Source organism: Lates calcarifer, linkage group LG20 (genome assembly GCF_001640805.2).
Source record: "Lates calcarifer isolate ASB-BC8 linkage group LG20, TLL_Latcal_v3, whole genome shotgun sequence".
Classification (NCBI taxonomy): domain Eukaryota; kingdom Metazoa; phylum Chordata; class Actinopteri; family Centropomidae; genus Lates; species Lates calcarifer.
The window spans coordinates 11,970,185-11,990,519 of NC_066852.1; the positions used below are offsets into that span (position 1 = coordinate 11,970,185).

Here is a 20,335-nt window from a genome sequence, read left to right on the forward strand (position 1 = left end):
TATGCAAATGAGCGGATGTGGCGTAATATTTTCCCGCGTTTTCATCTCGTGAGTTTGGGTTAGTTCGTTTTCGTTTTGTCACGTGACCCCGGCAAGGCACACTGCGCCCAGCCTATCGTCGCCGGGAGCTTAAGATGCATATAAAGATATAAGCGGGTTATTCACCGATACAGTTGACCGCACTCGGCTTAAACAGAGATAAACGGTCACAAAAAACTAATGAAGACGTTCATATTCACGGGATTGTGAGCGCTGACCGTGGAGGGCTTCGAACAGCCGGCACCGGCAGCCCGCCGGGCAACGCCGAGTCGTAAATCGAACATCCACGCCTTTCAGGAAGTCAGTGGGGTTTTGTTGTATTGTTGCTACGGAACTCGTGGAGTGGGCTTTAAACTTAGTAAACAGTATTTGCCGCCTGTAAAACATAGTTTTATTTTTAATTTTTATATTGGTCAGTTAGCTGTCCGTATACCACGATGCCACCTAAAAAGCGCAACTCTGGGACGACACAGAGCAAAGGTCTGAAGCCCAGTACTGAAAGTGCCCCTCCAGACAAGAAGGAGAGTCCAGAGTTATCTCTTAAAAAGTAAGAGACGTTTTTGTACCTTATTAAGATCTCAGTAGCTAACAAGTTAGCTGCTCTGTAAAATGTATTTACACTGTAGCCTTCATGTTTACCTAACGTTGGTTTGTGCTGGTATTTCGTCCTTGTTAGCAGTGAGTAACCGTGAGGCTGACTAAGCTAGCTGCTTCAAACGAAGCCAGGCCTGTATTCAAGGCTAATACCACTTAGTTTTAACGCCCCTCAACGCCACACAACTGCCCACAGAGTATGACCATTCACTATCATATTTAGCATGATATGTAACGCTCACATTCAACTCATCATCTGACACGGACTTTGGCGAGCAGCCAGGGAAGTCCTGCACCGGGAGACGTGTTTTGATGTCCTGAAACTGTGTTTTCGTTCTTCATAATGTTGATCTATGGTCTCCACCCCCTAGACACAGAGACAAGGATGCTGAGTTTGTGACCCTGTGCAAGAGCCTTCACGTCACAGACTTGGTGTGTGACCGTGCCTGGACCCTGTGGAAAAATGTTCAAGAGTCCATGGATGAAGTCACTGTATGTATTGATGCATAGTAATATAGCGGTATATTTGTAATGTTGTGATCCTGTTGGCTCTCCTATTGAAAAGGCATTAGTGGCAACTGTATCGGTCTGTTTGAAAGCCTGCCCTACCCCTATAATAGAACAAAGGAGTCCCTTTTGGATTCAGCTCTCTCCCTGTGTTTGTACAGAGACCCTAACCACCATGGCCTGACAACCAAACCCTCTCATGTCGGTGATGCTTTTCAGAAAACTGTAACATGGCACAACTGTACAGTGTTTGTCTTTCAATCAGTAGCAGAGTACAATATCATAAATTGTCTCACAGCATTCAAAAAGTGCAAGTAGATGAAAAAATTTGTTGGTGGAGAAATAGGATGCACTGCACATATATTAAGCAGACAGATGTCTCTTACACTGTCACAGGTTGTATGTGAGTATGTATATATGTGAGATCAGATGTAAAATTTGAGATTAATTAGTCATACCCTAGTTGTACGCAGCATATCCCCCCCAAAAAAAATTACTGTATTGGCTTAACATTTTTCTTTATACATTTTATTTCAGGACAGTCAGAAAAGGCTTTGGGGTGCTTGCCTGTTTGTGATTGAGACAGACATGGATGTCGCCTGTTTCACCTTAACTCAGGTTCTGAAAGCAGTCAGTCTGAAGTAAGTACTCACCATGCAACTGTACTTCAACTTGTATTGCCATATCCCTGAAGTGACCTCTCACCTAAATTCATCCTTACTTTTGTAGTGTTAAGCAGTTTATGGCACTGGTGAGGAAGTTGGATGTGAACATGGATACAATCAGCACCAAGGTAAATTCAGCACTGACGCGACTGGAGAAGAAGTATGATGTGACACTGGCTCTCTACCAGAGGTTTGAGAAGTGAGTGAACACATCCATACAGCACAGGTGATTCATGATTCATGTAGAACTGTTTGTGGCAAAATTGTAACACTATATAATATTTGTTTTGTTTCAGGACTTGCAAGAAAATCTTTGCTTTGGTTTCCGATGGGAAGTAAGTTTGAGACTTCATTTCCACATGAGTGAAATGCATTTGCCACACTCCTATTTTAGTATCTTATAGTCTTGTGTTTTATAATTGGGTGCTTGTGATGTTAGTGTGAGGTTAATGGTTCAATGTCTCATATTCAAGGGAGAGGGAGATCATGCGGAGCTGCTGGACAATGTTTCTTTTGGCCAAAGGTAGGTTAAGCCTTTAACACATCACCAACAACAAAAACAAGTTAGATCAAGCTGTCATCACACTTGATGGAATAGTTTTCATGTTGCTCCATCTTTCCATCCTTCCTTCCTCCTCAGTATTCAGCTGTAGAGCTCAAATGAATTGGAAAGTTTCCCTCCTCGTTGTCACAGTTCTGTTGTCTCTGGTCTGCAGCAGTAGTGTTGTGATGGTTCTTCTCATGTGCTTCATCTCTGGTGTCTGCAGGAAGGGTTTTGCAGATGGAGGATGACCTGGTCATATCATTCCAGCTGCTGCTTTGTACGCTGGAGTTATTCATCAAGCGCTGCCCTCCAGACCTTCTGCAGCCTCTTTACAGTAAGCCTCTGGCTCATTTACTCAGCCATCTGTCTTTATTTAATAAACATCCATGACTTCTTACTGAACAACCATGTTTGAAAGTGTGAAAAGTGGAAGTGGAAGAAATTCTCAACAAATAACTGGAAAAATGTTTTCGAGTCATGATGTAGACATGACTGCACATTTATGTTGCTGTAGCCCTGATGTGTTTTCAAGATATCATTTGCTTAATAGGCATATGCATAGTATAGTAAGTATGGTATAATGCTGTGCATACGTAGTATAGTAGTGGTTCTGTCAGTTGTATTTGCCAGCCATGGAAAATTGAACTGCAGATTCAGATATTCTGTGTCATGAAAAGATTTATTGTTTGATTTATTGTTTTTCTCTCAGAATCAGCCATCAGTAAAGTCCAGAGCCCCCCAACACGAGCGTCTCGTCGTAACCAGAGCAAAGCCAAATCCCGACCTCCTGAGCCAGAAGTGGATGTGCAGCTTCTGGAAACCTTGTGCAAAGAGAATGAATGCAATGCAGAAGAGGTCCGAACCCTCCTCTTTTTATAGTTCTCACAGTCATACAACACATTTCTCTGCCCGTTGCATGTTTTTTGCCTAATTGGTCCTTTATACCAACTGTATTTGCAGGTGAAGAATGTGTACCAGACCAGCTTCTCTGCTTTCCTGGACTCACTGGATCTCTCTAGATCCCAAGATTTTCCTCAGGTAAGGGATGCGATTGTCACAGCATCTGCTCTTCTGTTTGGTTTCTCTCTGTCAGCTCTGCACTTACAGTTTCCATTAGTTATCTCCTCCTGCTTGCTGTCACCGTTGTTAAATGAGTGTCTGACAGCTGCTGGTTGTTCTCTGTGCTGCTCTTATATGTTTGTTTTCACATACATGGTGTCAGGAAAATGTGTACTCAAGCAGGGTATCCTTTGTAGTGTGTCAGGGTGGTATATTGCAGGGCAAGTATGACGACAACGGAGACAGGATGCTTCTGTTTGCTGACAGCAACACACTCCTCTGAAGAAGGATAGGGGGCATATTTATTTTACTGTTACATTATCCCAGTAACCGACAGGTGGTGCACATTATTTACAGTGTCTTATATAAATAATGAGCAAGTATCACCTTATTGATCTTACTCATGAGGGACCTGGGTTAGTTGGAAAAAGTTAAAAAGATTTTGGGCAGATTATTTTATTGCACAGACGTGTCTGACTCTGTTTTCCTGATCTCTTTTGCATACAAGTTGGATCCTTGCTTTGTTTCCATAGATGTTTATGCTTTTATTGAGATCTGGTCAGGTACAGACAGATTCTGTCATAGTTGTAATCACACACTCTCTTGACAGTCTTGTACAAATACAAGGACTGCAGACTACTCTTGTACTGTGAGTTGGCTGAATGTACAATGAAAAGATGTCTGTGTGTCTGACTGCGATTAAAGCCAAGTTGTTGTTTCTACTTTTACTCACTCAGATGATTTTATATATGAAATCCCTGCAGATGTTAGTTCTTCAGTGTTTGATTCCTTATCCCTGTATGATGTCTGTGATTACAGAGGTAATTCACAGAATAGAATTTTACACCTAAAACATGCTTTTAACTAATGAAATCTGATGGTTTGTTTGGGCTCAGTAGGAGGAGCAGTAGCCTATGTACAACAGTGAAATAGATCTTTTACAGTAAGCTATGGCTGTAATCCTATGATTTTGTCTGTTAATGTAAAAGATGTGTGTACAATGCAACAATTATTCAACACTGTGATTGGAAGCATACAGTGCTGTTTTTCATACTTAAGTACATTTTAGCATTTAGCACTTTTTAATGTAAGTGAGTCTGATATAGAGAACTTGATTGTGAAAATTCAAACTGTTGGGCACAAGTGGAATACAGTGATTGTTTTTGTTTGTGGGGAACCACTTAACTGCAAGTAACCTCAACCTTTAATTTTCACCCTAGGTGAATGACTTTGACCAACAATATGAAGAACACTACCTCAAGAGCAGAGACATTGATGGACGGCTGTTTTTTGATGGAGATGAGACTGTTCTTGTGCCTAAAGTCGAAATGTAATTTCTTTTTTCACTATTCAGTGTTTTCATGTTGATCTTGTCCATCAGATGATAAAATTTAGAGAGAAGTGTTCAGTAATCTCCTCCAACATTCAGATCACAGGTGGAGAGAACGCCAAAGAAGAACCTGCCAGATGAAGACACTGCACTCATCCCTCCACAGACTCCAATCAGGTCAGCAGTCAATCACCTGTTCTTCACTGTGTGTTCATTACTCTTTACTCAGGGGAGAACGACTGATGCTGCCTTCACGTCATATCGTTTAAATATATCGTTTTGAGTAGGACAAAACATGTATGTCAACTTCTGACTTGTAATTCCAAGGGATATTGGAAAATGCTAACATCAATAATATCTCAAAAGCGGGAGATATGTCAACACACCGTTAATCCACCACTGACGTACTAAATTACAAACAACTTGGTTAAAAAGAAAGTTTTCAAATCTCTCCAAATTATTTATAATATAATATATTGCATGAAGATAATGGCATTTTTCTAAGCTTTTTTTGTTGTGTGTTTCATAATTTTCACAGCTGGTGTGAGAAAGTAATTATAAAAGTTTTACTCTATATCTTTTATTGGGCATATTTATTTGTATAAATTGTTTTGTCCTTTGGCACAGAGAATGGGTCTTTTTCAGCACTCACACTTCAGCAGTCTCATTTTCATTTTGTCTCCTCAGAGCTGCCATGACCTCCATTCAGCAGTTGAGGGGCGATCTCATCTCGACTGGGGACCAGCCATCCACTAATCTGGCCACATATTTCAAAGTGGGTCTCTAGAGATGTTGCCACTGAATAATATGTCCCATGAAACTGCATCCTGCCACCTTTATTTGACATATTGCCCCCTTTCTCCTTTCCTGTTGTCAGAATTGCACTGTGGACCCAACGCAGGATGTGGTCAAACGGTTGGAGACTCTCGGACAGACGTTCAGCCAAAGATTTGGTCAGGCAGTTGGCCCACGCTGTGTAATACTTGGCAAACAGGTATGAACTCACACTCAAGAAGAAAATGAGCAACAACGATAACACATGCTACGCTGAAATGATTGAAATGCCTGACTTTTTTGTCTTTCAGAGATTTACCCTCGGTGTCAGACTATATTACAAAGTCATGGAAGCAATGTTGGAATCGGTACAGTAATTTTTTTTATTCTATGTCAGTAACCCCTTTTCCTATTGTTTAGCTAATATTTGGAGGCTTAAGTGAATCCAAAGTTAGCACTTCCCAGGTTTGCCCACAGTAATGTATCTTAAAAAACCACAATTGATAAATCTTCTGGATATTATCAAATAAGTGACATTTTCCAGTAAGTTTTTTCACTGTCTATGCTACTGTACTGTGCAGCAGAGGTTCTCATACTTTTTCACTCAGCATACTTTGCTGTGCCTAAAATAACTTGGATTCATGTTTTTGCCTCTCAGTGATAATACTTTTATTTTTAACTCTGTAGGAAGAGAAGCGACTGTCTGTGCAAAATTTCAGGTATGTGTGTGTGTGTTTTTTTTTTTTAAGTCAAATCACCAGAAAATTATGAAGCCAGTCAATGTCTGTGTATGATCATTTACTTGTTATTTTTCTTGTTTTGATGTGTAGTGAAGCATTATTCGCTTTGAGTTAAGTCACATGATTTGTATTCCAGTAAACTCCTCAATGACTCCACATTCCACACATCACTGTTGGCCTGCGCTTTGGAGGTGGTCATGGCAACATATGGAGGTGTGTTGTTAATAATTAGTAAATAATTAATAACATACGCTGTTGCATATCACCTCTTAGAAAGCGGTGGTGTATCTTACAGTTCAATAATCAATAATACAGATAAATGTTTAAACCTCTTGTAGATGTGTGACAAGTTGTAATAATGTCATTTGCTCCTGATCCATAGAGAGCAGTTTTAAGGCTGGAGGATACAGCCATGGAGGTGGTGGTGGTGACACAGCTGAGACTGATGTGTGCTTCCCCTGGATACTGGATGTGTTCAGCCTCGCCGCCTTCGATTTTTACAAAGTCATCGAGAGCTTCATCAAGGCTGACCCCACTCTGAGCAAAGATATCGTCAAACATCTGGAGACGTGTGAGAACCTCATCATGGAGAGGATTGCATGGAGGACGGTCAGTTTTATCACACATTACTGCTACAGTATACATAACACAGCAATAAGACATAGATACTATAAATATATCATCCTTATATATTGTTTATTGGCCTATTAAAAGAAAACTCTACTAAAACATCTGCAAAAAGTATTGATTATTACTTCAGTTCAAGAATAAGATTAACATATAAACTGCTTTCTTAAAATCATTCAATATGAATTCAACATTCACTCTATATTGCTATCTCACAAACACAAATTACATATTGAACACGTACAGAGTTATCTGCAGTATCATGTTCAAAGAAGTGAACACAGTATGGGTAACAGAATACTGTACATGAATTGACATAGTCCTGCTTAATGCTCTTGAGAACGGTTTTCTTTTTTTAGTAGTTGTATGAAATGAACTGTGTCACTGGCTGCCACTGCCTCCACCACCAGGTGCTTCTCTGTGCACCAGGCTGCTGGAGAAATAGTAGATGAGTGGATTGAGGCAGCAGTTGGAGCTGGCGAGGGACAGCATCACTGGGTGAACAGCTTTTGTCACCTTGGCCAGGCCACAGTGGGGCAGCAGCCCCACATGTGTGAGGGTGTATCCCAGCAGGTTGATGTGATAGGGGAGGAAGCACAGCAGGAAAACAGCCAGTACCCAGTAAATGACTGTGAGAGTATGCTGGCGGCTACGGTGCTGGCTGCGAGAGCGGTGTCTCGGCTGGCGAAGCACATTCAGCACTCTGCTGTAACTGTAGAGAAGTAGTATAGCAGGCAGCAGAAATGACCCCATCACTAAGCCCAGGGCTGCCAGTATAATGGTTCGGTGGCGTTGCAACGATGGGTCCAACAGACAGGGCTGGTGTTGGCGAGCTGCTGCAGAGCGCAGCAGAGGCAGACTCACACTCAGCCCCAGCACCAGGCACCAGATCCCCCCACTTAGCAGCTGTGCAACACGGAGCCTGCGGAGCGTTGAAGCCAGTGGGTGCACTACAGCAAAGTAACGGTCCACAGCAATACACACCAGGAAGAAGATGCCCCCGTACAGGCTGATGTATTTGAGGGTGAAAGTGAGGTGGCAGTATGCCACTCCAGGAGTCCAGCTGGACAGGTCTCCTGTGTTGGAGGACAAGGCTCGAGCCTTTTGGTTGTAGTAGTAGATTCTCAGAGGTAGAGAGATCACAAAAAATAAGTCGGCAGCTGACAGGCTGACCATGTAGATGGCTGTGCTGTTGATGGTGCAGGGAGATATACACAGTTTGCGCAGAGCCAGGCTGTTGGTGGCCAACCCTACCAGGAAGATGACACTGTAGGACACTTGATAGAAAGTAAATCGGTAGCTGGTGTCCACTGTGCAGTTAGACAAAGGTGAGAACGGCTTGACTGGTACGTCAGTCATATTCCACAGCTCCATGTCTCAAAATGATTTGCTGCTCCAACACTTTAAATCACTGTGTCGCTCTCATATCTGAAGGACATTAGGTTGGTTGAGGTTAAGATAAAATGGTGGAAGAAACATGTTCAGTAGCCTCTGCTGGAGCAGTTAAACCTGTAGCAAGTAAAAACGTAATAAACTCAGAATGTCTCCTGTTTTTCCTGTTTTATGGAATGTAAATTTGCTGAGGTGAATATGCTACAACGACTAACAGAGCTGAATTAATGTTTGATATGCAGGACGACAGTTGAACGAACCCTGTCAATAAAGTTTTAACTGCTAACCCCTGCTCCCATAAAACAAGCAAACATTTGGTTTCATTACACGCAGAGTGGGGAAAAAACGCAACACCTCACAATGTAATACTACTACCTGGTAGTAAATACACATTTAGTGAAGTTAAAAGTTTATCTTTTGTCAAGATTGTCAGAGGTGTTCATTTAACTTGAGAGTGATTTATTTATTTATTTATTTTTTTAAATTATTTTTTTTAGGCTGTAGTTTGTAGCGCGTGAGTAAATATCCAGTTAGGCATCTCACAGTCAATATCAGGGAGGGTCTGATTGAAAGCAACCTTTACTAATGCATTTTTCATCATGGGTACTTTTCCACTGTCATTTTATATAATTTAGCTTTTTTGTGATCAGGCTCTTGGAACAACTCACAACACACTCTAGTCATAAAATGACCGTTGAGTTTAATCAATACCACTGACTGAGGAGCTTTTCAATTTCAAAAATACAGTGGTGAAATTTTTTTTTGATACACACCCATTGATTATATCAGCTTTCAAGTAGAGTCTCAAGTAAAAAAATTCCATTCTCCATAACATTATTTCATGAGGTGTTTTATTTTATTTATTTTTTTGTTTAATGTAATGTTCAGGCATTTAAAGCAAACTTTTCCTCTCCTGGCCCCTTAATTTTGTCTCACATTCACATTTAACACCTAATTATGAAAAACCTCTTGACATAATTTTGACCTGCTGCAGTTGTTAAACTGAAGTTGATGTGATCAAGAATTGCAAAGCATGCAGCAGTTTTGTGGCTCTTAATGTTATCCTATTGTATTTTTTCTTTGGTTCTTTCCCTGTGAAAGACAAATAAATGATAGAATATCACATATTATATATGTAGTATTAAGTTTTGTTTCTGCCAAACTCTGATAAGCTGATACAGTTCATTTCTGTCTTCATTTTATAAAAATAACATATGTTAGTCCATGATATACTGTACATATAAAAGTCACAGAGGAGAATTATAAAAAACAGATAAACTTCATCACTCACCAGTATCAGGATCTCATCAGTGCAGTGACAGTGTGATCAAGTTATTTTTCCAGTCAGTTGGCGTTGAGCAGCAGGATATCTTGTTAGGATGCTATAGCAGGGCATATGCTGCTGATTGGAGCAGTTCACACCTAGACTCGCCCACCCCTCTCTCTTCCTTTTACTTATTCTATCTCCCCACTCTCTCCTTTCCTACACACACGTGGTTTATTCTTTTTGCCTAATTTTTAGCTCATTAAGTCAAATAGTTTAGAGAGCTTTAAAAGTCCTGATCACTAGTTTGTACTGACGATTGACAGATGTTAGCCAACAGTTCAGAATTTAGTCATCAGTCTTACAATTAAGCAGAGGTAGTTTCATTACCACCACGGTGGGAGTTATGTTGATGGCTTAGTGTTAAAAACCTACAGGAGTGACTGGAGTTAATCATTAACTGCGTTTGTCAGACAGCTAATAGAGCAGCAGCAATAATTCACTTGGAGAAGGTGCTGTAACTACATAGTAGTGCATGTTTGTGGGTAGTAGAGTCAAAGAGAAAACCAGAGAAAAACATTTTTGATGCCATATATGTCTTAATTAGCCAGAAAGTTAAAGCCTTTATCTTCATCAATTATCTAGATCAGATTTTTATGTACACACCATAGTCAGACAGCTAAATGTTGCCAATTAAATTGATATAATTAAAACAGAGTTGAACTAATTTCCCGTTAGTTCCCATTTTAATAATCTTAATTTGGAGAAAATTAGACTGCAATGGCACATATGACATAGCTAGACACCTTTTTGCCCTTGATACATAAATCTGAATTAGATGGACAGAATTACAACATAAATGAAAGACACAAGGCTTGACTGCAAAATGACTAGTTATGATTTATTCTCCTGCGTGCATAAAAAATAAATCCTGCCTTCATGTTACACAATACCATTACAGATGAAAATTAAGTGGTGTTTTTACTATTCAATAAACCTGCTTAAAACAGTAAAAAAATAAATGGACCAGTCATCACTATAATTATTGTTATTTAACATATTATTGAAGTGACATTCTTAAATATTGTAAGACCGTGTGATTATCATGTCATCTTGAGTCAGAGTGACTTTTTTGCACAAAACCATTAATCAAATATTTTGTTTGTGCTCAGTGGACAAAGTAAATTTTCATCCTGATAAGCCTGTTTGTATTACATGTAGTGGTGTAAGGAGTCCAAACATGGCAAAATAAGAGTTTAGAAATTGCTAAATGTTTTATTTATCCTGAGTATGGCAATTTTAAATTAATGCTCTGTACTATTCACTGGGTCTGGGTTAGAATTGTAGCAACCACCTCTGTGCTCTAATTTTCAAATGTTCTTCTCCCTCACAAGGCACGTTGCTGCTCGCCTGCTTTGGTTTCACAATCTTTCTCATCAGTGCATAGTGATGATGAGGCTACCCTTGTCAGTGCAGATCCTCAGGCTAAGCCTCTCAGCGGGAATGCAGTAGTGCTCGGTCTTGCAGCACACAGCTTTTACAAGAAGGAACAAATATTTCACATACATTCAAGCTTCATAATATTCCATTTGCACTGTGAGCTGTGTTTTCACATTTAGTTAGTCTAGCTTAAATGCCTCATTTTTTCTTGATTCCTATCAAATTCTTCTTAAACTTAATTAATTAAATCTAATCTGTGAGTTGAGAGTTGATGGAAAATTCCTTGTGTTGCAACTCACCTTGAAATTTGTTTCCACTTATTTTTGTTGTATATGCAGAAATACATGTTAGATATGTATTTATATTTTTACTCTCCCCAGATTTTCTATAGAAATGGCCAGGTATCTAGATAAGGCCATTGGCAAAGGTAATGCAGTGTTGCCTGGTTAAATACAACTGTCAATTATTGACCACACCTGTAATCTGTATTTGAATTTATTGAGTCATTGTGCATTCATGGCATTGGCCAACAACAATACCTGTAGCTGTGATGTTAGTACTTGTCTAATGAGTAATGAGTCTAGACAAATCATTTGGTAGCACCCTAAGAGACACATGGGTACCTGATACCCTGATATTGTCAAACATTTCACAACACCCTACTCTATTAAACAAGTAGTGAATTTAAAACTCCAAAAAGTTAAACACTCTTTTATTTGCTTTCAGTGTAAGGAGTAAATGTTGTTATAGAACATGTTGCTCTAGAAAGTGCTTAAAAGCCTTAGTGAGGCCACAAATATATAGAAACTATACAGCACAATACATAAAAAGCTGTAATACTGGTTCAGCATAGCCAAAGACTAATTTTTCCAAAGAATTTACACTGATGAATAACACTACAATTACAATGTCTTATGTATAAAAGCTGAAGTTATTTTCAGCACCATGGACCTGACTGTGGCTTACACTCCTGTCATTTCCACTAATGAACATTATAATCTCATAATTTATTCGCTAATAGATTAAAGAGTTTTCTAACTGCGTTGTGAATTGTCACCCTGATAAAGGTATTTATGCTGCGACACACACTTTTACAGTTTTCAGATGTTTGACTGGCTTTACTCTTTTATTGACTGAATAGAAATCTGTGTCATAAGTCTCAGTCTAAAGTCTCTGTGGTGTCCAGTAGACACTGAGTGACTCCTTAGTAACTACTGTGTTTATGTGTTGTTATGCTCACTGAATTATCAGTCATGTCACATAATAGAGTTGACATTAGACTGTCGACTCATTGTTAAACATGTTTGTTCTCAGACTCCTTGGACTACTTTGTGTGCTGTCCATCTGTAGTCTGTCGAACAGCTTGGCACCATTTTGCCACACTGTGGATTTGTGTCTGATGGAGCTCTGAATGGTATCCGACGTAAAGTAGTAAATAACTGGATCAAAGCAGCAATTGGTCACTGCTATGCACAAAGAGATGGGGTAGATGGTTCTGACCACATGTTCTGCATAACATCCCTTCAGGACGTTAGAGCGGACCATGGAGTAGAACATGAGGTTGACATTGTAGGGAATGAAACAGAAGCAGAAGATGAACAGATGCACGAGGATCATCCTCAAAATTTTGGCCTTGTTAAGGCTCCCTCCACGGCTGATGGTTTGCGGTTTCCTCAGTGTCCGAAGCACCATGACCGAGCAAAACACATTGACCATCAACGGGATGATGAAGCCCACGGTCTCAATAAACACCACCACCTTGGACAGCTCAGTCTTCCACTGGCCTTTGGAGTAGTTTTCAAAGCAGAAGTTTGAGGAGTGGTTTACATTTTTAGGTGAAGTGGTGTCCAAAAGAAACCCTGTGGGTATACTTCCAGAGAGAACCATTATCCACACTGTACAACAGGCCAATTTGGCATTCCTCTTAGTTCGAATAGTCTGGGACCGGAACGGGTGCACAATGGCCAGGAAACGGTCAACACTGATGCACGTGAGGAAGAGGATGCTGCCATACATGTTGGTGTAGAAAAGGGCCACAGAGATCTTGCAGAGCACACTTCCAAACATCCAATCACGTTTAATGAAGTAAACAATCCGAAAAGGCAAGCTGAGAACAAAGAGAGAGTCTGAAACAACAAGGTTGATCATGTATGTTGTGGTCTCATTTCGCAGTTTCAGTGTACACCAAAAAATATACACAGCCACCATGTTGAAGAAAAGTCCAACCACAAACACCAGGCTGAAAACCGAGCTGTACAGAGGGTACTTAAAGTCATCATTCTTAACACATTTACTGTTATCTGGAGTGACACCCAGTGCACTGAAGTTATACGCTTGTAGGTTGCTATTATACATCTTTAAACCAGGGTGGTAAAGAATATTTACAGAGTGAAAACGACCTCCTTAGTCCAAGTCCAGCTTGTCAATACAACCATGTGCAACAGGCTGGAAAAACTTCTGTTTCACTTATAAAATACTGCGAAAAAAAGTATACAGCAGATCCACAAATTGCCAGTATTGGTATCCACAGTTCTTTACATCAGTTTTCCTTATGTAAAAGCTCTCCTTCAGGTTCAGTATTGGTCATTTAAGTCCAGTTACCAGTCTTTTCAATTGTCTTCCACGGTTGAAATATTTATTCCCTTTTAAAGAAGAATCATGTGTCTCGTTTCAAGTCTGTTAACAGTTGAGTGGGTCTTCACTTCTCTTGTTCTCCTGTCTGTTCCTGCAGCAGCCCTCAGGATAGGCATGGTGCCTGTTACTCTGCTTCTGCCTGATCATAAATCAGAAAGCTCATAGCAGGCTCCAACACAAAGAACTCACTGGTCTGATGAAACACTGAGGGAGGAGCCTCCACAGGGGACAAAGTCCTCCCATCGCTGCTTTGCTTTTGCATTTACCTGAAATTTGAATAATGAGATTCTAGCAGAATTTGGTGTGGTCCATGATATTCACAATTTCTGTTTATCTACAAACTTAAATGAGGGGTTTCTTGGTTCTTGACTGCTACAAGTGTGTTTAGATTAGCCTACCAAATATCACAGTATTTTGTTCAGCAAGAGACTTGTTGTCTGCCTGCTTGCACAGTATATGACATAGCTTTATCATGTTTTCTTTTTATGACTGTGACTGTTTGGCTTGTTTCACTTTGAATTTTCAAACAAATAGCCAGGTAAATTTAGAGATCTGAAATTAAACAAGAATCTATAGTAGACAATGAACACAGGACTCTTATCAGTGCAATGATTTTACATAACCTGACTTACTGTTGCAGTGTTGTTACCAGTCACGTATTATACATGACTGAATGCTGTTTAAGTAATCTCTTTCAAAGTGTACTTTTGAAATGTGCCAGTGGCGTCAGCCGGGCGTGGCACGTATGACATGAAGAATGTACTAACAACATGTCTGTACCTGCAGCCACTGTGTAAACTGCCAAGTAGTAACCACACCTACTTCCACTGTATGATCTCATCTCTGATTTTTATCTCAGTGTAAGATATTGTATTAGTCTTGATTTTGATTTTTAAGATTAGAAAAGCTTTCTCTCTTTCCTCCCATGGTTTCCTCACATCACTGAGACTGTTACAGCTGAAACAATTAGTGAATTAATCGATTAATAGTAATCCTTAATGTGATTTAGGTGCACATGTGATTAAAGGTAAAAAATCATCATCATGCTTGTGTCTCCACAGGGCTCCCCGCTGTTTGAACTGCTGAAACAGGAGCATGAGGGTGGAGCGGCTGAACAGGTGGAGACCCCGGCCAGTTTCAGCCAACCACTGCAGCACAACCACACTGCAGCTGATCTGTGAGTCTGTAATCAGCAATCTGTCTGTTTTTCAGCTGCTGGTATGCGGCAGTTAAGAGACCCCAAAACCCTTATACCTGTTGTGAAACACTGTGAGTCACAATTACAAGAGCTCGTCACTTTGATTAAGTCATAGATTAAAAAAAAGATATCTGTTAAATTCCATGACTTATTCACCATGAATTTTCCCCCTTGTGTAACTTTAAACCTAGTCTGAACCCTTTAATTATCTATAGCATGTGGTTTACGTTTAATGGAATTTTTTTTAAGTTGACGGTGTAACTGACAGGGCCCACTCGTTTCTCCGTTGTCCTTACAGGTATCTGTCCCCCATGCGCCCTGGTCTTCGTGTCTTGCCCCATGAGTCCACAGCCACAGCCTCTTCTCAAGCTTCCTCTCAGGCTCCGGCCCAGCCTGCTAGTCAGACTCCACGACACCGAAAGTCCAACTCTCTCAGTCTCTTCTATAAAAAGTGTAAGATGTCGTTTAAGCTCTCACTCACTTATTTCTGATTAGTACAGATTCCTGTTAGTTAAGTTATATTTCCTGCTAAACATTAAGTGTCTCTGGCACTTTGGATGAATTCTGTAAATTCTCTGTGATAAACAAAATTTAATGTTGCAAACAAAAATTCAGTGATTTTTGTCAGTGATAGATTTTCTTTATAATGAAATGGAAATTACTAAAATATTAACTTGAGTCAATACATTTTAATAAGATTGAAGAAAGTATTAGAGATTACTATAGTAATCCTTCAGGTTTTTTCTCCAGTTAAATCACAGTTTACTGCTGTTTCTCTCTGTGCCCAACTGTCTCTATGGTTTTCTCTCTGTAGTGTACCGCCTGGCCTATACAAGGCTGAAGATGCTCTGCTCCTACCTGCTGTCCTCCCACCCTGAACTGGAGCCCATCATATGGACACTCTTCCAGCACACTTTGCAGCACGAGTATGAGCTGATGAGAGACCGCCATCTCGACCAGGTAACCCGACAAGATGCTGCTCTCTTCTCTTGTTCTCTCACCATTTCTCTCCTCATGTGTTCTTTTTTTCTCAAACTGCTTCTCATTGTTCTTGCAGTTGATGATGTCAGCCATGTATGCCATATGTAAAGTGAAGAGTGTTGACCTGCGCTTCAAGACCATTGTCACAGCATACAAGAACATGCCCAACACTAACCAGGAGGTGATGCAACCTTTTAAAAATGTCATTAATAACTTTGTCATCCTTTAGGCTGCTTTTTTTTTTTTTTTTTTTTGCTGCCGTGCCGTATGTTGAATTATGATATAAAACAGTTTTTAACGTCACGTCTCTTTGTGTCACTGCATGTGTTGCAGACCTTTAAGCATGTGTTGATCACTGAGGGCCACTATGACTCCATCATTGTCTTCTACAACCAAGTGTTCATGCAGAGGCTGAAAACCAACATCCTGCAGTATGCATCTACCAGGGTGAGTCACCTTCCCTGTCAGGAGCTACAGTTTCATTTTTAATACATTTACAATCAGATAAATGTATATATACCTCCTATATCCTCTCATTGTGGCTGCTTTTTTTTTTTTTTCTTTAGCCGCCTACCCTCTCTCCAATCCCACAAATACCACGCAGCCCCTACAAGTTCCCTAACTCACCTCTGCGCGTGCCTGGCAGCAACAACGTGTACATCTCCCCCCTCAAAAGCCCACGCATGTCCCCGGGTATCATGACTCCTCGCACCAGGTCAGTTCTTTACATTCCCTGCAGTTCAGCCACATTTGTGAAATAGCATGACACTGTAAATTGATTTTGACAAAAGTCTCTTTGCACATGCTTTTTTCTCATTTTCATTTTTTTGCCTTTACAGAATGCTGGTATCGATCGGTGAATCGTTTGGGGTAAGTATTAAAGGAAAATCTCAATTGAAGAGCCACAATGGCAGTGATCGTTTCCTCACCGACTCTGATGTTTCTGTTTTGTTTTCATCTGCAGCTGTCCGGTCGGTTCCAGAAGATCAACCAGATGGTCAACAGCAGCTCATGTAAGAGGGCTCTGGATCTTGGCCCCTCTCCAAAGCCTCTGAAGAGATTGCGATTCGATGGTGATGGACAGGATGAAGCTGATGGCAGGTCGGTCACAAATGGTGTTGTACTAGCCATGGAATACTAGCCCCCTGATTAACTAACTTTATATCAAAGTAACACAACACAAGTGAAGAAAGATATCAGGAGTAAGGAGCTTTTTTCCAACTGTAGAGCACACAGTAGAAATTAAATTAATATTACAGGTCATCTGAATGGGTGTGGTAACAAAAATGTATTGTACCAGCCTGTGCACAGTTAAATAGTTGCTATAACAGTCTAAATTGTTTTCATGATAGATGGATGGAGCTCACTTTATATATTTTAATTCACAGCAAATCTGGTGGAGATTCCACACTGATACAGAAGCTTGCAGAGATGAGTAAGTAAACACTGCTTTACATGTTCAGTTCCATATTTGCCTCTCTCTTCCTCTCGATGTATTTGTACTGTCACTTGTATATATTGTGTATGTATGTTCCTCTGTTGATGATTTGTTTCATTTAGGTTCCACTCGCAGTCGTATGCAGGAGCAGAAGATGAAGGAAGAGGAAGCAAAAAAAGAGTAACTCTAAACCCTACTGAACTGACCTGCACTGTTTGTCACAACGTGAACACTAGCTTTTGTTCACACAGAAAATGAAACATAAGTTTCTCAGTTTCTCTGTACATTTAGCATTGGATTTTAGTTTTAGTATTTAACTTTGTGTTTGAGGAGTAATATGTGAATATGGAGGACTTTCTCCTCTCTTTTCCTTTTTTGTTGATGCTTTAACTGAGTGTTTTAACTGAATAATGATTGACTTCATTGAATTTGATTTGAATTTGACTTATTGGAGATTAAGTATGTTTGTTTTTTTTAAAAAAAGGTATTAATTTGTGGATGTTGTAAGAAATCAATGTTTTCACTCTCAAGACTGTTCTCATTTGTCAAAAGCTTTGTAAGGACACTGCTGGTTTTCTTGTTGTCACCAGTTGGTTGAGTCGTAACCATCGTCGGGACCTTCACATGCTGACCTTTTTCTTTTTGACAGAGTCATTTCAGATTTTTATTTTTCAATCATGATGCAACATTTTTAGTGTTAAATCATGATTACCCTCCTCAAAAAAGAGTAAAAGTCAGCCTCAGAAGGAAATTCCTTTTGGATATCATACTTGAACTTGTTTAACATCTTAAGAAAGTTTCATTTGTGCCATAAAATGAGAACTATGAAACAATCAAATATCATCTAAAGGAAAATCAGACATAATTTGCACTCAACCAAAATTCATTATTATGTAGTAGTTTTGTTACAGATGATGTTTCTCTCTGGTGTAGTGTATAATTTTGTAGTAACTTCTGCTTTATTTTTGGGTGGTAAAAATACTTCATACATCAATTGCAAACTCCTAATGTGTTTCAACTGAAGGATTTTTTTTATGTTTGCAGTCACAATTTTCTACAGATAAGTTAGTAAATTTTAGGTTTTGAAAATGGGTGTTGGAGGATTTGGTGAAATATTGCTAAAATGTCAACTACCAGAGTTTTTAAATTAAAATGTGTTTATATTGTACTTTATTGAAGTAGCTCGTTTACATAGTAAATATTTCTTTTGAAAATATAATTTTGTTTTTGTTCTTTTTTGCATGGAGGTCATTATATGTTTTTCTCTTTTTTGCTAATAGGTTGCTATGAATGTAATGTTGATTTTCTGCAGCCAGCAGTAGCCAAAGCCCGTTTGGAGTAAGTGACCATCTAATGGCCTGAAGAACGTTTAACTGTTTTCTGGTCTTATTTTGGTTTGTGTTTTTTCTTGATACACCGACAGTGTTGTTAGATTTCTCTGATTGTTATCTGTCAGAAAGTATTTTTAATTTCTTTCCAGCTTCTCACAAAATAGATTTTTAAAAATTTCCTGTTGTGTTGGCTAAACTTTGGAGAAATATGATTTGAGTATTTGTTATGGAAAAAGATGCCACACTCTCTTTATCAAGCTGTATTGTCCAGAACACTGTTTCACAAAACAATGTCAAAGCTAAGATGATTGTAACATCCATTTTAGGAACCCCAACTTAACACACCAACACTTTCAACCTTTCAATCATCCATTATCAGGAAACTGAACCCATATGAATGACAGTTTATCTCATCTCACAGTTCTGATTTTCCATCACATTCTTCTTAGACAGAAAATAGATTTTGGAATTGTATTTTATTACCTCCTGCGCCATCAAAAGAATTGCAGTCATGTCAGAGACCTCATCTTAAGGTCCAACATGGTCCTTTCCCTCCCTCTGCTGTGGAAAAAATGTGTTTACAGCTGCAGCCTGTCGGGGTTCATTTCTGAACAAGATTAATGTTCAATAAGATAACTGACAAATCAATTAATTCATAAATTCAATTATCAATATCATCAATTATTATGATCCCCTTCACTGTGGTTGACTGAAATAACTGACATTTGTTAAATGTAAAATGTATTAGGTCTTTGGTGAGTCCTGCGTCATTAACCGTCATGTTGTCACACATTTAACACTAAAAGAAATACACATTTGTACTTTACAAGAGCCCGGAACCTGTTGATGACACTTATGGTAATGGTGAATTTAAATTGTGTGGTTGTGTGATTCTGCTCTGATGAAGAGCCAATAATAATATCAGCCAAGTTTCTCAAAACCATAGCAATAAAGGCAATCCAAGCTTAGGGCTATATTAAGAGATGTTCAAGGCAAGATGAAAGAGACAAAAACACAAATGTGTAATTTTAGTAACGAGACAGAAAATGGACTTCCACTTGCTGAAAAGAGACTAGTGAAAAATAATCAGTAAATCTTTTACTTGCAGCGCCTTGTTTTTCCCTTTGCAGTGAACTCCCTCCAGCTCCTCTGGGGGAAAGTGATGACAGCTGCTGCCTGTTCAGTAACAGCTAACTTAATTGTATCGTGGCACTGTTTCCAATGGGGAGACCAGAGTTAATTCCTGTTTGAATGCAGAAACAGTTTGGTAAGGGCCCAGCCAAGCATGAAACACTTTGAACCGGTTACATTTTAATTGGCCTTGCCCCATGGGGGGAACTGAAGTGTGTTATTGAGTTTGTGGGTGCTGGTTCCATGCAGTCAGCTGGTAGCACATGATCGCAGAACACCAAAGTGCTCAGTCTTCCTCTGATTGGAGCTGCTTGTGAAATTACTGATATCTCGCACCTTCATCTCTGAAGCTCAAAATAGCTGGCAGAAAAATATATATTTCATGTCTCCAGAGAATGTGATTGTGTTTTCATCTTAGGATTACTGCTCAGAATTGTGTTGTTTTGTCATCGGGAATGGAAAACCTCACGGTAAGCGGAGTTTTATTTACACATGGCTCTCTGAATGCATCCAAAATGTTGCTATGAGGGTTAAGATTAGACATAATCTAAACTACTGTTCTCCAGGTATTCTCCAAATAGCTTTATTTTATCATCCAGAATATATTATCTAAAATGTATTACTCTTGTTTTCCCTTATGTCATAAT

At 39.5% G+C, this 20,335-nt stretch overlaps 3 protein-coding genes across 3 annotated transcripts; 1 reads left to right on the forward strand and 2 right to left on the reverse strand.

Moving 5' to 3' along the window:
* Positions 1 to 88: 88 nt before the first annotated feature.
* rb1 (retinoblastoma 1) lies at positions 89 to 19,388 on the forward strand. Its single transcript, XM_018692318.2, has 27 exons — positions 89 to 586; positions 1,005 to 1,125; positions 1,678 to 1,781; positions 1,870 to 2,004; positions 2,102 to 2,140; positions 2,279 to 2,328; positions 2,573 to 2,683; positions 3,059 to 3,204; positions 3,310 to 3,387; positions 4,629 to 4,738; positions 4,838 to 4,915; positions 5,426 to 5,513; positions 5,616 to 5,732; positions 5,824 to 5,880; positions 6,200 to 6,231; positions 6,389 to 6,465; positions 6,635 to 6,861; positions 14,671 to 14,786; positions 15,106 to 15,260; positions 15,622 to 15,767; positions 15,865 to 15,969; positions 16,122 to 16,235; positions 16,355 to 16,503; positions 16,628 to 16,658; positions 16,753 to 16,889; positions 17,177 to 17,223; positions 17,349 to 19,388. Exons 1-27 carry the CDS (start codon positions 477 to 479, stop codon positions 17,408 to 17,410), a joined length of 2,742 nt encoding a protein of 913 aa, XP_018547834.1. The 5' UTR covers positions 89 to 476; the 3' UTR covers positions 17,411 to 19,388.
* LOC108893881 (lysophosphatidic acid receptor 6-like) lies at positions 6,930 to 9,601 on the reverse strand. Its single transcript, XM_018692320.2, has one exon. The coding sequence runs from the start codon at positions 8,251 to 8,253 to the stop codon at positions 7,261 to 7,263; it is 993 nt and encodes a 330-aa protein (XP_018547836.1). The 5' UTR covers positions 8,254 to 9,601; the 3' UTR covers positions 6,930 to 7,260.
* On the reverse strand, positions 10,411 to 14,308 carry LOC108893880 (lysophosphatidic acid receptor 6-like). The gene has a single exon (XM_018692319.2). The coding sequence runs from the start codon at positions 13,328 to 13,330 to the stop codon at positions 12,251 to 12,253; it is 1,080 nt and encodes a 359-aa protein (XP_018547835.1). The 5' UTR covers positions 13,331 to 14,308; the 3' UTR covers positions 10,411 to 12,250.
* Positions 19,389 to 20,335: the final 947 nt, after the last annotated feature.